This window comes from Numida meleagris, chromosome 3 (assembly GCF_002078875.1).
Source record: "Numida meleagris isolate 19003 breed g44 Domestic line chromosome 3, NumMel1.0, whole genome shotgun sequence".
In the NCBI taxonomy this organism is placed as follows: Eukaryota; Metazoa; Chordata; class Aves; order Galliformes; family Numididae; genus Numida; species Numida meleagris.
In genome coordinates this window covers 44,978,532-44,996,069 of record NC_034411.1, presented here as the reverse complement: position 1 = coordinate 44,996,069, position 17,538 = coordinate 44,978,532, and the positions used below count along the sequence as shown (strand labels likewise).

Below are 17,538 nucleotides of genomic sequence, written 5' to 3'. Positions count from 1 at the left end.
GGACCACCACCTCCCTCTCCCTGCTGACCACTCCTCTTTTAATGCAGCCCAGAACATAGTTGGCCCTGCGGGCCACCAGCGCACACTGCTGGCTCATGCCCAGCTTCTCGTCCACCAGGACCCCCAAGTCCCTCTCCGCAGGGCTGCTTTCGAGTACTTCTTCCCCCAGGTTGTATAAATACCTGGGATTGCCCTGGCCCAAGTGCAGCACACTGCATTTGGCCTTGTTGAAACTCATTAGGTTCTCATGGGCCCACTTGTCCAGCCTGTCCAAGTCCCTCTGGATGGCTTCCCTTCCTTCCAATGTATCGACTGCACCACTCAGCTTGGTGTCATCTGCAAACTTGCTGAGGGTGCACTCGATTCCATCGTCTATGTCATTGATAAAGACACTGAAGAGCACCGGTCCCAGGACTGAGCCTTGGGGGACACCACTCGTGACCGGCCTCCACTCTGACATAGAACCGTTTAACACAACCCTTTGGCTGCGACCAGCCAACCAGTTCTTAACCCGCCGAACAGTCCATCCTTCAAATCCATACCTCTCCAATTTGGAGAGAAGGATGTGATGAGGGACCCTGTCAAAGGCTTTGGAGAAGTCAAGGTAGATGACATCCATCGCCCTCCTCCCATCCACCAATGCTGTCACTTCATCGTAGAAGGCCACCAGATTGGTCAGGCAAGATCTACCCTTGGTGAAGCCATGCTGGCTGTCTCGGATCACCTCTTTGTCACGTATGTGCCTTAACATGTCTTCTAGGAGGATCTGCTCCATGATCTTCCCAGGCACAGAGGTGAGGCTCACCGGTCTGTAGTTCTCCGGGTCATCCTTTCTCCGTTTCTTAAAAATGGAGTAATGTTTCCCTTTCTCCAGTCACTGGGGATTTCACCGGACAGCCATGATTTTTCAAATATGATTGTAAGCGGCTCGGCAACCACCTCAGCCGTCTCTCTCAGAACCCTAGGATGGATATCATCCGGCCCCATGGACTTCCACACATTCAGTTTCAAGAGGAGGTCTCAAACTTGTTCCACAGTTACAGTGGAACAGAATCCGCTCCTCTCACCCACACCTTGAGGTTCAGGATCCTGGCAGACATGGGGAGCCTGACCACCAGTGAAGACCGAGGCAAAGCACTTATTAAGCACCTCAGCTTTTTCCATGTCTGAGGAAGCCACTTCTCCATCCTCATTTATCAGAGGGTGAACACTCTCCTTGACCTGTCTTCTCTTGCCTATGTACCTGTAGAACCCCTTCTTGTTATTTTTCACATCCCTACCCAAGTTTAGCTCTACCTGTGCCTTGGCTTTCCTGATCCTATCTCTACACATGCGGACAACAGCCCTATATTCCCCCCAGGCTACACAACCCTGCTTACACTTCCTGTACATTTCCCTCTTTTCCCTCAGTTTAAGCTGCAGGTCCTTGCTCAGCCATGCCGGTCACCCGCCTTCTCTGCTTGATTTCTTTCACTGGGGAATGGAGAGCTCTTGCGCTCTCAGGAGAGTGTCCTTAAAGAACTGCCAGCTCTGCTCTGTTCCTACGCCCTTAAGGACAGTTTCCCAGGGGATTCCACCCAGCAGTTCCTTGAGCAACCGGAAGTTCGCTCTCCTGAAGTTCAGGGTCCTGACTTTATTCTTTGCCAGGCCTGCATTCCTCCAGATCACAAACTCCACCAAGGCATGATCACTACAGCCCAGGCTGCCTCCAATCTTAACCCCTCTAATGCTCTCCTCCACGTTGGTGAGCACCAGGTCCAGTAAGGCTTCACCTCGGGTCAGTCCATCTAATAGCTGGACCAGGAAGTTATCCTCAACAGACTCCAGGAATCTCCTGGATTGTCTGCCGCCCACCTTGCCGCTATCCCAGCAAATATCCGGGTGGTTGAAATCCGCCATCAGGACAAGAGCACACAAACATGACACCTCCTGCATCTGGAGCAAGAAGGCCTCGTCCACAGGCTCCCCCTGATCAGGTGACCTGTAACAGACCCCAACCACTAGATCTCCTTTACCGGACCGATCCCTGATTTCAAGCCATAAGCTCTCAACCTGGTCGTGGCTGTTACTCAGACACAGCTCTTCACAATCTATCCACTTCCTAACATAGAGGGCAACTTCCCCTCCCTTCCTGCCCTGTCTATCCCTTCTGAAGAGCCTGTAGCCCTCAATCAGAGTGTTCCAATCGTGGAATTCATCCCACCACGTTTCTGTGATAGCAACCAGATCATAGTTTTCCAAGCACATCACGGTTTCCAGTTCCTCCTGCTTATTTCCTAATGCTGCGTGCATAAGTGTAAAGGCACTTCAGCTGGGCTTTCTGGCACACTACCTTTCTAGAGGGGCCCTCCCTCAAACTTCCAGAAGAAATCTGAAGTTCTCCCCCACTGCTTCCTAAAGCCCCAATACCATCTTGTCCATGCTCACGTGTTACCATAGCCACCAACCTCACATCATCCCTTGTGTTCTTCCTACAGAAGGGTGTGTTGTCCTCCTCATTCCCCCCGCAAGGCTGTGGGATCTTACTAGCACAAGCCCCTCCCAGAAGCACTGGTTCATTTCATACAGGGTCCTTACTAGTGACCCTGGTTTCACCCCCACCCCCCTTCATACCTAGTTTAAAGCCCTTTCAATGAACCTTCCCAATTCCCACCATAAAACCCCTTTCCACCAGTGGGATAAGCTACTCCTATCGGATGCCAGCAGGCCCGGTCTCGTGTAAATTGAGCCGAGGTCGAAAAACCCAAACCCCTGCCGGGCCCACCAGGCTTGGAGCCAGATATTAATCTGTTGCCCCATCATGTTTAATCTCTTATTATTCCCTATAATTGGAGGGATAGAGGAGAACACAACTTGTGCTCCTGAACCCTTGACCAGACGCCCTAAGGCTCTGAAGTCCTTTTTCATGGTTCTAAGGGAAGTTCTTTGTATTTCATCCCTGCCTACCTGAAACAACAACAGAGGATAATAATCCGAGGGCCGCACTTGGGACGGAAGTTTCTTCCTTACATCTCTAACCCAGGCTCCCGGGAGGCAGCAGACTTCCCTGTGTAGAGGGTCAGGTCTACATATTGGGCCTCCCACTCCCTTCAGCACCGAGTCACCAACAACAATGATTCGTCTTTTGTTCCTTGCTGAGGATGTTTTAATGTTAGGGGTAGTCCTGCTGGGCTTTGGAGACACCTCCAAGTGGGGAGAACCATCATCTCCACCACTGTCCAGCTGTTTCCGCAGAGCACTGTACCTGTTCTGCAGGGGCAGCTGAGGAGGGAGGAGAATCACTGGGCAGGTGCGCCTGCACCACCGAGCAGGGACCTTTTGCCATTGCCCCCTGCCCCCCAGTTCATCACTGTTGTTAGGTGGGGGAGAGGACAGGGGGATCACTGCAGCAGGAACACTGTCTGCCTGCTGGTTCCCCCTTGTTACCTGTTTGCAAGGTGGTAGGGGGTGACATGTTTCATGCAGGGCCGCAGCTGGCTACCTTGATCTCAGGGATGGTAGGGACTGGCACCACCGATCAATCTCCTGCTCACACTCTCTAATACTCCTCAGCCTCTACACTTCCTCCTTCAGATCAGCCACCAGGCTAAGTAAATCATTTAGCTGGTCGCATCTGACACACATGCTTTCTCCATCGCCCTGCACTGCAAGGGCCAAGCTCAAGCACTCACTGCAGCCAAAAACCTGAGTACTAACATGTTGCTGTGGGACCTCCATCTGGGTCTCCTCATTTTTCTTGGCAGCAGCCACCCTTTAATCTGTGTATGGGACCTCAGTCTGGGTCCCCGCATTTTTCCTGGAAATAGCCTTCCGCTGGGGGGCAGCCATGGCAAGCCAGCAGACACTAGCACGGACTAGAGCAACCTTAACGAGGTGCAACTGGTCTGGTCCTCCCTGTTGCCGATAGCGCTGGTTCCGCCCTGACCGTGTTACCAGCCTGTTAACAGGTGCCACTGCACTTACCACTCCCAAAATAGTGATATAACAGGCCCCCTAACTGTGTAGTCACGTGAACGAGTGGCTTACTGTTTCAGCGAGTTTGAACGGCCTTTGTGGTACGTGCACACGAACTCCCCTGCTCTGCCCCAGAGGCTTTTTATAAGGCAAGGGGCATGGATGCAGGGCCGTTGCCCTGGCAACGCCCACGCCACATCAGCCGCTCTCGCGAGAGCTGCTGGGCCACTCCATTAGCTCAGGGGTCCCTGCGTAAAGGAATCAATCAAAAACCCCCCTGTACCTCACTCAGTCGCTGCGATTCTGGCTGGGACAGTGCCGAAACAGCTAACCTCGGCGATCAAGGGCTACTTCCCTGGGCTGCATCAGAAGAAGTGTGGCTAGCAGGGTGATGGAGGTGATCCTGCCCCTCTACTCTGTGCTGGTGAGGCCTCACCTGGAGTACTGTGTCCACATGTGGAGTCTTCAGCACAGGAGAGACACAGACCTGTTGGAGCACGTCCAGAGTAGGGCCACAAAAATGATCCACATAATGGAACACCTCTCCTATGAGGACAGGCTGAGAGAGCTGGGGCTGTTCAGCCTGGAGAAGAGAAGGCTCCAAGGTGACCTGATAGCGGCCTTTGAGTATCTAAAGGGGAGCTACAGGAAAGAAGGGAACAGACTCTTTAGCAGAATCTGTGGTGAGAGCACAAGGGGAAATGGTTTCAAGCTCAAAGAGGGTGGATTTATGTTAGATATAAGGAAAAAATCTTTTACAGTAAGGATGGTGAGGCACTGGAACAGGTTACCTAGTGTTGCAGTTGATGCCCCATCCCTGGAGACTTTCAAGGCAAGGCTGGATAAGGCCCTGGGCAACCTGATCTAGCTGTGGTGTCCCTGTTCACTGCAGGGGAGTTGGATTAGATGATCTTTAAAGGTCCCTTCCAACTCTAAGGATTCTATGATTATATGATAATTAGCAGCAGTTAATTAGTTGGGTGAAAACTCTCCCTCTGTTCTCCAATTTGCCCATGAATTGACACTGGAGATTGTTTAGGAAGTGCTGTTTCAAAGAAGGTCAAATTAAAGAACACCATTATCGTCTACATCAACTTACCCAGAGAGTAGACTTGAAGGATAATCAGACAGAGGTGATTACTTAAAAAAAGGAATACTCCTTCTCTAAATATTAAATAATATGAACACTTGCTTTCTTTTGATGAATTGGATACAAGACAGGTAAGTATTAAAAGAGGAAGATAACTAGGTTTAGATAGACAATTGGTTTGATCTTGCATAATAGCTCTTTTCTGACTGAGATGTGACTTGTATCCACAAAACCTCTTTTATGCCATGCATCAAAAAACAGCACTGTTTCAGAAAAATTACCATACTTTGAATAACTTTTAACTGAAAGCACTTCCTTATAAACTTGCACTCTGTTATCTCCAAGCATTACAATACAGAATCCACCAATAATAACCCAGTAAATAATCGAGAGGTGTAACTTGTTAGTATATATTTTAGCAGTTGAAATTGAGTAAATGAAGCTCGATCTCTGTGACCATTGTCTCAATGGATCACCAATGAAAACCCTTCTGGATATCAGAGCTTCAAATATGGATCACAGTTTGAGAATTTCTGCAATACAACATTTTCCAATCAGTCTGGAAACACTTAAAACTTCATAGAAACTCTAATTTGATGCAACAGAAATACTCAGTGAAATTAATTTAAAATTAAATGTTATCTCACTGCACCATACAAAATGTTTTGGTCATATTCTTCTCTTAGTACACACCTGAGTTTTCCTACTTTCAATGCACATAATCAAAGTATGGTTACCTCTTAAAAGCATATTGTAACACTGTGACAACACAGGCACAATGATTGAGTATTTTGCATTATGTATGGGATTAATGTGATCATCAGAGGGACAAAGATGTTTAAAGTTGATCACAGGAAGCATCCAAGTGACAAAAAGTTGAAAAACCAAACACATAGGCATAGAAACTGCAAATGGGAAGAACATCTTGGAGGTATGGAACACCCAGGAATGATAAGCAGTAACAGATGCAGTTGAGATTGCTTTTTGGAAAGGGGGCAAGTAGTCCAAAAACATCAAATGTGTAGAGAAAATCTGGAGAGAAATAAACAAAAGTCTGCTTTTGTCCCAGTTTCTCTTGGCAAAGAGTTCTCAGGCCTCATCGCTTCAACTTCTGTGATTACTAAGTGCATAGGCATTGGCTCCATAATACTGTATACTCACAGAAAATTTAGGATATATGTTCTTATTCTAATAGTTAAAATGCTCGGTGTATGTAATGAACATGCAGTGCTAATGATTAACATTTCCAAAGCTAACCATTAGCACAGTGTGAGTTGTTAATGTAGGAACTTTGTAAAGCTTTCTTTTAAAGTTTGAAATTGGCCTTATTTATCAGACCTCTACATACTCAATCACAGTGAGCTCTGTTCAGTTGCAACTGAATCGTACATATAGTGTGCCCATCCACTGTGTAATGAAGACGAATGCACCCATACTTCTCAGAAAGTATTTGTCAAAATCAGAACTAGTATATTACTGCTGAATTGATACTCTGTTCTGCTTTTCTAAAATAAGTAAATTAGTTCCTTTCCTCTTCTGGATGTAGATTGATCTTCACATTGATTTTCCATTTCATATTTAAAAGTTTGTAAAACAGTGTATTTTAGAAACACTGAATCAAATGTAGAATAAAGCACAATGGCATAATGCATTTTAATCCGAATACAAAGAAAATTATCAGTGCACCAAATCTGAAAATATTACAGTAATCTAAATAGTTACTTAAATGTTTCTACTGAAACAACACATTGGTCACCATTATGTAATTTACTATTTTTTCTTCTATAGCAATATGACTCTCATTCAAATGGATGTCTGTCAAAAGAACTACCATAAGAACCATGTTACCACCATTAAATGGTGGTTTACTATCTCAAAAAAGTCAGTGCAAATACTCTGAACATTTGTTTTTAGAACAAGATTTTGATAGAAAAAAACAAGAACCTAATTAAACAATGTGAATTAAAGAGAATACTGATTTCCCTCACTCAAACTATGGATTTGCAATACCATACACCTAAGGTACAATTAATTCAATAAATTATTTTATAATTAATCCACAAATGATTGCTACAAAGATACCATGGGAAAAATCTTTACACTGATTAATTTCTCATTTAAAAATAGAGCTAAATGCCAGCAGGAAAAAAAAAATATATGGATTTATTTTTTTTTCTAAGGAAATAGCAAATTCTTAGATATTTTGTTTTGTCATACCAAAAAGAAAAAGTAGGCCATGAGAAAGTAAGTTTATTGTTGCACTTCTCTTAGTATTGTCTGGTTCAGTTGCTAAATGCTTACAAAGCCTCATCTCCCGGAGTATCAATACAGATGCTCTTGTAGAGCTGGAGGCCATTTTGGATGGATCAATGTTTACATTTTGATGGCACTCTCTAAAAGAGGTAAGAAAAAACTGCAGATGTACTTCTCAGTCTAGGGGTACTCAACCAAATGCCACATGAAAATGGGGAGGTGGAGATGTACATCATGCTGTTCCCTGGTCTAGAAAGCAAAAGTTTTAGAAAACTGTTCAGTAATTTTAAAATACACCAGGAGCTTACACTGCTCATTTACTTCAAAAAACCTGACAGAAAAAAAATCAAATCCTCTTAGATGTTTCAATTAAAAGAATCCTAATAAAATGTAATAACAATTACAGAGGAAAATACAGAAATTTCAACACACAATCAACAAAATACTATTCAAGATGTATTCATATACTGTTGACAGTATCCCTAGATAATTTTTTCTTCATTATTATTTCTTCAGAGCTTTTCTTAGAAGTGTGCACAGTTCTCACTACCCAAACTCTAAATTCTGGATTTTTCTTCTAAAAGCTTCTGCCTGTATCTTTCACAAATCTGACTCTGATTTAGAGCTGAAAATAGTTATCACTTCCTGCTTTTAAGCACTGACAGCACGGCGGTTTTGCTAATTACTGGTTTACCCTTCTCCTAACTTGTTTTTCTCTTGGATGCAAGGACAGCAGGTTTCAACCAATATTAAGTTTTGGTAAAGCATTTCCTAACTAGGTGGAAGAGAATCAGCTATTCTTTCTGCGACACTTTACAGCTTGGCCCAGCTAAGTCAGATTTTTTTTCATGCTCATTAAAAATCATACAAGGTGTTATCCAGCAGACAGACAAATGCATTGCTATTACCTTTGTCTGAAAAGAGAGGAAGCATGGAAATTCTTGATGCAGAGATAATTTACATCTATTTTCACATTTTTTTCAGTCTGTTAATGACTGTCAAACTTCGGAATTTCTCATGGTCAAACATGTTTTGTACATTCCAAACACAATATATGTAAGATGGTTCTCCAGACAAATCAAAAATTGCTCTCATTACTTGCAACTAAGGAGGCGGTGAGCTGGGAAGAAAATATTCTGTTGTGCTCTTCTGCAAGGAGCAAATAATGACCCTTAGTTGGGACAGGATGCCAGGCCATAAGGGCATTTGTCTGATCAAATGTACCAGTTCATACTATAAATGCATACTGCATAAATGTACATACATGGCAGCAATACAGTATAACAAGAGTTCTCTCCTTGATTCTCTGGTAAAATTCTACAGATTGATCTCCAATTCAGTACTTCAAAAATAATATTATTCCACTCAAATGCTGCAAAAGCTTCTAAGAGAAGCTTCTAAGAGAAGCTTTTGCCATGCAAAAGTTATCCACAAACCTTCTTCCTTATAATTCAAAGGCAGGCAAAATAAAACGAAAGCTGGTTAAGTGGTACAGGATCAGCATCCTATGGTAACAAACAGAAATAGCGTGAACTTCTGAACGAGAAGTGGCCTCACAGTGGTTATCACTGCAACTACAGAATAGCTGTGTAGAGCGTTAGACAAAATAATAATCAATTAATCATCTGCCTCTAAGTTGTAGGTTTAAATTGCCCTCTGTTCATTGATCTCACACACAGAAAAAAAATAATGCTTGGTTTTACTGGATAGGTTTCTGTTTTAGGTTAATCACAACAACCATCCACTTTCTAACAGAATAGCTTTAAAAGTATTTAAAGCAGAAGTGGTGGCATATGTAGCCCTCAGCCGCTCATTCCCACTACTGTTACTCATCACAACTGCGTAAAAGCAAATGTTAGTATACAGTAAAGTTGACTGAAAAAATGATCTCTGGGTTCATCTTTTTTTATGTCCTTGCTGGATCATTTTTAACCCAGACTAGTCCTAACCTCAATGAATGATGTGACTACAGATTAACCCACCTCCAGTTCCAGTAACAACAAAAACATAAAAATCCTCCATACCGAACAAAAGTAGAGCTGAGTAGAGGCAAGGTCAAGTATTCATTGTGAGAGTCATAACAAGCCAAGGAGAAGATAACAGGCATTTAAAAAAACCTTCTCACTAATATCCTTCCAGGCAGAACTGTCAGTCATTACAGGAAGCTGTTTATTCCCTTACGACAAAACAAACAAACAAACAAACAAGCAAAAAAACCCACCTGTTTAACATAATGACAGATAAAACTAGACCACATATACTCTCAGTGCTTTTTTCTTCAGTTGTCCTTTTGCTGTGAAAATATTTGCTGCAGCAGAAGATACCTATCTGTTTGTGCACAGCTTCACAGAATTTGCAGACTATGGAAAAATGCACTACATAGCACATTTTAAAATGCCTTACATATGTATAAACTATACTGTAAAGTCAAACACTAATATTAATTTCATGCAAATATCATGTACAGTAGTGAAAAAGAATTAAGGAGCTAACACCATTGCCTTGCCTTAGACTGCAGGCCCAGCCTGAAACTCTGTCCCTACCTTAACAGATTTAAATTGGCATGCTCCCCACTTATCTTATTATTCATGGAGAATGAGAGATGTGGATCATTAAGCTGGGCACTAATTTGTTCCTAAACTGCACTCATTCATCATCAGCTGGCAGTGAGGGGTTGATCGAGTCAGTTGTGAAACACTTATGTGACCGTTCCATTTTTTTTTGGCATGAGTTACTTAAGAAATTTTCTAAAAGTTATACTAACAGTTTAGAAGCTATCCAGTTAAGCATGATTATTTTTGTGGTCAGGTTAGATACAGAAGTATCTCTGTGTCATATTTACAAACACTCTTCTGTACCCTGGACCTCTGTGTTTGCTACTATCATCCATACTAATCATTCCAAAAATACGTCTTTCATAGAAAGACCAGAAATCAACACTGAGAGTCTGGTATTCCACAGAATGATTTTTCTTCATTGGAGACAAACACAGTATTCAATAAGGATTAGTCAGACTGCATCTGTAGGAGCGGGTTACTCTGAGAAGTAGTAGCTAAAACATTATTGTATTTCTTTCTGACTTGTACACATCTCTCCAGAACCATTTTAATTATTACAGCACAATCCATTTGACAGTGATGTAATTTGTGCCTCAGACCATTTCTCACAATGAAGAAAAAATATTCTCAGTAATAATTTGGTGGGTGAAGAACTACTCAAATCCACAGTATGAACCATCACCATGTTTTGGACCAGCTATGTTTCTATAAATAAGAAGCCCACTGTATAGAAATATTTTTTATAAAATGCAAGGGTATGAAAACATTACAACAGATTGGGAATTAAACACATTTGCAGCGCAAAAGCTTCCCAACATTCTAGTGAAGGCAGCTTAAATTATGGAAATTTTAGAGGGACTATTTTTTGCTTGCCAATATACTTCTGGTTTTTTTTTGTGTGTGCTTTTGGTGTTTTTGTTGTTGATGATGACTTTTTAGAGATAGGAATAATGAAAGAAATCATTGAGTTTATCCGCTAAAGCGGATAAAGCAAAATTATTTTGCTACGAGTAAGCTCTTTATCACCTCTTAATACAGTTGCATTTTTTTGTTCAAAAACTAAAAGAAACCATATACTGTGCTTTTCATCTGTGGTATAAAACTGTTCACCCTAAGAAAGAAACTTAATTTTTTGGTTTGAGTATTGAAATGCTTTGTCCCTGGAGACATTCAAGGTCAGGCTGGACCAGGGTCTAAGCAACCTGATCTAGCTGTGCATGTCCCCGTTCACTGCAGGGGAGTTAGACCAGATGACCTTTAAAGGTCCTTTCCTACTCAAACGATTCGATGATTCTGCGTACCAAATAACTGATTTACCTGTTTTTTCAGAGGGGGGAGAAATGTTGGGTTCTTTAGTATCCAGAATAACAGCCAACCCTGCAGACAGTGATGGGAGGATGCTGGAACTGAGATCTACACGAGTTAGACTTTCAGGTACTCTTTCCAATGTTTTTAGAATGCCTCCAGCATGGTTATCTTCTGTCTCATCCTTATCACTACTCTTCTGTGGATTCTGAACAATATGAACGATGCTTTGCTGGACCAGGTCACAATTCTGCAACACAAAACCAAAATCTCAGTAAATAATTAATTGCGGCATAAGGGACAAAATCCCTCTATCTCCAATTTGTTATTTGTTAAATGGTCTCCAAACCATTTTGTGTAGAATTTCAGAGTGCAGTAATGGAGTTTAAAGGAAACTGACAAGTCTGCATTGCTAGAATTAGGATTACTTGCATTGGCAAAAGGGTCACAACACTTACAAATTTGGAACATTTAACAAAGAAATGGTAGACCAGAGCAAACAGCTCTAAGTACGTCTGGATTTATTGGCACAAAGGAAGAACTCCAGACAGAGTACTATTAAATCAAGTACTAAGAATATTCAACATAAAATGCATTTGTACAGATAATGCTCATACACTCTCTTCAACAGCAGTTTACGGTCAAATTGACAATCATGGAAAGCTCATGACCAAAGTGCTTCAAAGTGTTTTTGTAAACAGAAACAGGGATGATGATGGTACTGATGAAACCTCACACCCATTTCTTCTCTCTAATGTAATTTTCAATCTAAATCTGGGTTTAGATGCAGTCTCAATTTGCCATCTCTATTCTTTTCAAAAATGAAATTCAACTTCTTGTCTTCAGAATTAGAGAAAGCTTGTGGAGCATGTCATGTCTGCTTTAGTGTGCTACATTTTAGCCCAAGAGATCTTACATATGCACGAGTACCTCTGCTTCCTCAGTTCTCATCAGAGACAGTCAGTCCTTTCAGATCTTATGTCTTAGAAAAACAGAAGGTTTGATTTCTAGTTTGTATTTGCAGTTCATACATGCACTTTTAATTGCAAAAGATGCCTTTACAGATATTTTAGTACCACTTAGGACGTTGTCCTGCTCTCTCTTCTACCACTTCGTATCCCCTGCTCTCATAATTTCTGTTCAGTGGTTTTACTTTAGTCTCATACATTACCTCTCAGTACTTCTCTCTTCACCCTTTCATTCTTATGGAGCATAGTTCTAAAAGATGGAAACCTGGTTTTTTAACTTGGATTTTTTAATAACACATTTTCTTCTCAGTAAAGCAGTAGTAAGTCTGTAAAGAGTTTTCAGAGCAAGGACTCTTTAAACTTAATATTCAAAACAAGCAGCCATTAGATTTTAACTTTAAAACATCATGTTGACATTAAAAGTCTCCTTTATGTTCACCTTGTTGCCCATAACATTTTAATAATATCTATTTAACTAGCTTAATAATTTTATTCATCAACAGAAAACCCCAAACACAATTGTCAATCTGAAATTTCTCAGTATATTGAATGGTACTAGAGAAATTAATAACCTATGAGAAATTAATAATGAAATTAATAACCTAAGAGAATGAGGAGCTCCAAAGTGATATGCTCAGTTACAGCTAGAATTTCAAAGCAAAATAGATATATATATATAAAATCTGCAACGTTGAAACCCCTTAATCAATAGACAATCAGTTAAACCCTGTTGTAATGAGCATCTCTTCTGGGAGTTTAGCTTGCTTAAGTAGTTCTTGTCCTGCCTTTCTTTATTTTTTCTCACCGTCTTCTGCCCTTTTCAGTGTGTTTCTTCTTTTAAGTTCCCTGATTCAGTTCATAGCTTGACATTGTGCTACAGTCCAAGTGGGCATGGAACAATGAGAATGAGAGAGATGGCAAGAGCTCCTCAAATCAAAGGAAAAACCCTCACAAAACAAAGCCACAACATTTTTCAATCCATTGTATGATATTGACCGTTGTACATATTAGATGCATGGACTAAATAAACTGATCTTTAAAAAGTATACGTTCTGTTCCAGATTTTGAAGGCTGGGAGGTATGTGGTTAGTTTAGAAATAAAGTAAGGGCTGCCAAAATAAAGTCTACCTTATCTACTACTTTCGCCAATAATGTCTAGCACCGCATACTTCAAAAAAGATGTAAAAATTGCATTTTGGGTAATTATACATCCATATGATCATGGCAACAACTTATTCCTGGCTTTCATTTAATAGAGTTTTTACTTTTAAAACTTAGTTTATTCACTGAAGAACAAATAAGGTGAACATGTTGCACTTCAGCATTCTGGCATCTCTTTGTAAAAAACAAGAGCAAACTTTGGAACACTGAGCATCCCTACTGTGATAACAGCATAGACTATAGACAGAGGAAAGCTTAATTAGCAGATCCCAGGATAAGTTTTCAAAGGTAGCAGCTAGAAATGACAAACAACATCCTTTGATTTGCACACTGAGTATACTTAATATGAAAGTAACCAAGCAGTAACAAACACAGAAATCCTAAATCATCAGTTTTGTAAAGTTGTTTCTGACTACATTTGAAATGAATTTGGCTTGGGTTTATAGGAAGAAAACATTTCTCAGCCTTTCCAAGTGAGAAGACACTACAAGAAAAGAGATGATAACTTAATTGTGAGCGACCTGGATAAGAATATCAACAAAAAGTTTGCAGATTTAGGATTATTCATGCCTTACAGCAGTCTACGTTGCATGGACAGCAGAAGGACTAGGTCCACAGGCTTTAGCACTGAGAAAAAAAAAGTTGGAACTGAAATATTTCTGTACATTTTTAGATTTTGCTTTCAGTTACTAATGCAACACAAATCTAAGATAAGATTGTTTATGTCAATGTCACTTTCATTTTCTTCATGTATTAGTTTTATGCCTCAGGAGACATTTCTTCAGAGAACACCTATTATTAATGATTGCAGAGATATTGCCACATCTGTTGATCCAAATTAATGCCTACAATCCATATTCCAAAGGGAAATACTGTAAGCATATATATTGCTGATTACGAAGCTTCTATGTTCATGAGAGCAAAAGGAGCTGAGAAGATCCAAAAGTGATGAAACCCAATATTAAGGACTGTTTCCTTACAGAGAGCAGTCTTTGTCCAACTTGGAGAAATGAATTCGCAACAGATGAAGCAGAAACTTTTTTCATCCAAACCATTTTGTTTTCATATTCTTTCTGACTTCTTTAGTTGAACTTCACATAGCTAAATTAGCACACTCAGAATGACTAACAAACTATTCTTCAGTGCTGACAGCTGTGGGTTGACCATAAGGCCATGAAGGAATATTGTGCTAAATTATCAAGATGGAAGAGATGACAGTGTTTCAGTAACCCTGAAATTCTCTGGTTCTGACAGGCTTCTGCTTGATATCTTTTTGACAACAATTTTTGATAGTAATGCCAATGCTGAAAGAAGTAATCTCCATCCAACAAATACACAGCCCACGAGAGAAGTCATATTACTTTTTCTGAAGTACAACAAAATTTAATATTGAAACCTCTAATTTGAAGATACAATAGAGAAGAGAATAATTTTAATTTGAAAGTTTGGATTTCAAAGAAAAAATACAATTTCTTGTGCTTAACTACTGGTTACTGCTTTTGTTGTTCTTTTTTTCCATCACTGGTGACCAAACAGAAATTCTTCACAGACCACTACCTAAAATCCAGTTTAAAATCCTTCTGATATCTGGGGAGACATCTCTTTGCCAGTGAATCCCTAGGGCCTGTAGAGAAAAAAAACATAAATTCACCTAATTGCTGCCTACTTAGATTAAGTGGATAGAGTGCTCAATGTCACTAGGTAAGAGATTCAGATAAGAACAGAAACATTCAAGAATGCTCATTCATTTGCAGAATAATAAAAAAAGATCTGCAGAATCCAATACCAAAACATACCTCTTTAAAGCAGTAGGACCACTGTAAAAGTGCAGAGGATGTACCAACTTTATGGGAAAATCTTTTGTCATGGATAGTGTAAGGAGACATTCAAGATTACCTTCTAAACAAACCCATAAAAAAAACACATATGAAATTCCCAGAAGAGGGACCCCAACCAAACATCACTATATTATTGCTGTCGATATCTCACTATGTAGGACAGAGACCAAGTCATCAAAGCAGCAGATGCAGAAAGGAAATCAAATGGAAGAACAACAATGCTATTTTCATTCCTCAATCTCAAATCTCAGGACTCAAATAAGAAGAAAGCAACAGAAAATAAAAATAAAACACCTTTATTGCACTGGAAGAAAAGACGAAAAGTTAATGAATTTCAAAATAGAGAATAGATAAAAAAATACAAACGTACTATTCACGAAAAAGGAAGCAAGATTTTCAAAAAGATTTGACATATTTACCTACTTGAAGAAGAAGGAAAAATCAAACATTTGGACTTACAGATTCTTTAGCAGATCATGGCAAGGGGAAATACAAAAAGTAATCACATCATAAAAATAATGAAGCAAATCAGCACCCTAATCTGATATTGCCATCCATTTGAGTGAATTCTTTCTACTGAGTGGCATGAATGAAATTTTGCACCAAATGGGCAAGTGAAAAATTTAGCACACCAGGGGACCTAAATCACATGGAACACTTAGCATTCGAATTCCAGTACCCAGAGACTATTTGCTATTTATGATGCTCTGAAATGTATCTATAACTGACTTGAGTTCAGCTTTTAAACATTTTCAGAGTTACACTTTACTGTACTTGTTCAGTATCAAGAAGATTGTGGATGCCAAACAATGCACAGAAATAAGGAAAATAGATGTAGTACTGAAAACAATACATAATCAAATAAATGTAATGAAAGGGCAGAAAATCCTTCACTTAGCAGAAAATTTTTACTCTAATTTTTATAATCTCCTCCTATTCAGTTCTTGTATTACTTAATGTCACGGAGTTATCTCTGGATCTATCTGGGTCCACAACAGGGGGACAGCAGGCCCACAGGCCCACTGGCCTGGAAAGGAAAGAAAGAAAAGAGAAAAAAAAAAAAAAAAGGTGTCAGTGGTTTACGGGCTGGCCCGGACAAGTCCCATGGCTACTGAGGAAGGGGACCTGCAGACCCACGCCCTGGGAAAAAAAGAAGGGGGAAGGGTAGGGGAATAGTAGACGAGCCTAAACCAAAACAGCAGCAACAATCTGAGGAGGAACATTAATTTACTAAATATATCAGAAATGAGGCCAACAAATCAAACAAAACGAGAGAGAGAGAGAGAGAGAGTGTCCAAAACCGAGGCATTACTCTGTAAACTGCAGGGGAACCGCATGCTTCTCCGCAGTGAACAAAGCGAGAGAGAGACTTGAGGCCTACTGGGCAGCTCCACCTTACCCACTGCTCCGGGCGCAAAGACCCCCGGAGAATGCAGCTCCTCCCCTCCTACTCTGAGAACCAGGCACCCAGAAACAGCAGTACATGGACCAGAACATTAACACTTGAACTACCAGTGCTTTACATGATATTATGATGTGGAATACCGACAACAAAAATCACAAAACCAAGACACATAAATACTGACCAAAGAAAAGAAATACAACAAAAGTTAACATATAGAGACCATGTTATGAAAAAGGATGTAGTGCTTTCTAAATCCAAAAGCTGGCATCATTCTAAGGACAAGTAGGAGAGATCCAGAGACAGGCTATTACCACAAATTAAGGAAAGAGAGCATTGGGTGTTCTAAGTTCACTGGCTAACAGGGACACTGGAAGCAACAACGTGAAAACGAGAGAATCACTGCATTTTAAATGCGTACAGTAAGAAATGCAGTGGACTGCAGGCAGGCAATTGGAATAGTAAGATGGTATGGAATATAGTAAATCGCTTTCTTTAAGGGGGAAGGAAATAATACGTCACCACAGAACCTTTAAAATTAGATTCGGAAATTCTCAATGTGATACAGTGGATAAAACATTGTTCTGCAAAACCATCAAACTAAAATGGATACAGTGATTTACTGTTTACCACATAAGCCACACACACTGTGGCTTCACTGGGGTGTTTTTTTTTAATCTCGTACCCACACTCCAGTTGTGTTCGACACTGTAAGGTCTCTGAAACTTTCTTCCCAAAACACAACAGCGTTAAAAAATCTTCTCATTCGGAAAGACTTAACTTGATATTCACGTACGGTAATTAAGATAGAGGACACGCTTCCTCCAGTTAGAGAATGATGAAGGCAAAATAATTATTTTTACAGATCCAAATGAAGTTTAGTAGAATTCAGAAAAATGCTCCTACATAAGAAATTGTCACAGACATTCCATAAACACGCCTAGGTAAAAATTCACATTCTGTACGGTTTTCACAGCCCTAACTGTATTTGCCAAATGCTAAGTCAGGA

General features: G+C 40.4%; 1 protein-coding gene across 2 annotated transcripts in view; it reads right to left on the bottom strand.

The window, feature by feature from the left end:
* PRKN (parkin RBR E3 ubiquitin protein ligase) overlaps positions 1 to 17,538 on the bottom strand; it is a 712,245-nt gene that overhangs the window by 473,542 nt on the left and 221,165 nt on the right. For both annotated transcript variants that reach the window (XM_021391068.1, XM_021391066.1), the window contains exon 3: positions 11,173 to 11,410. In XM_021391068.1, coding sequence (XP_021246743.1) covers positions 11,173 to 11,410 — 238 coding nt within the window. The remainder of the gene's footprint in view (positions 1 to 11,172; positions 11,411 to 17,538) is intronic.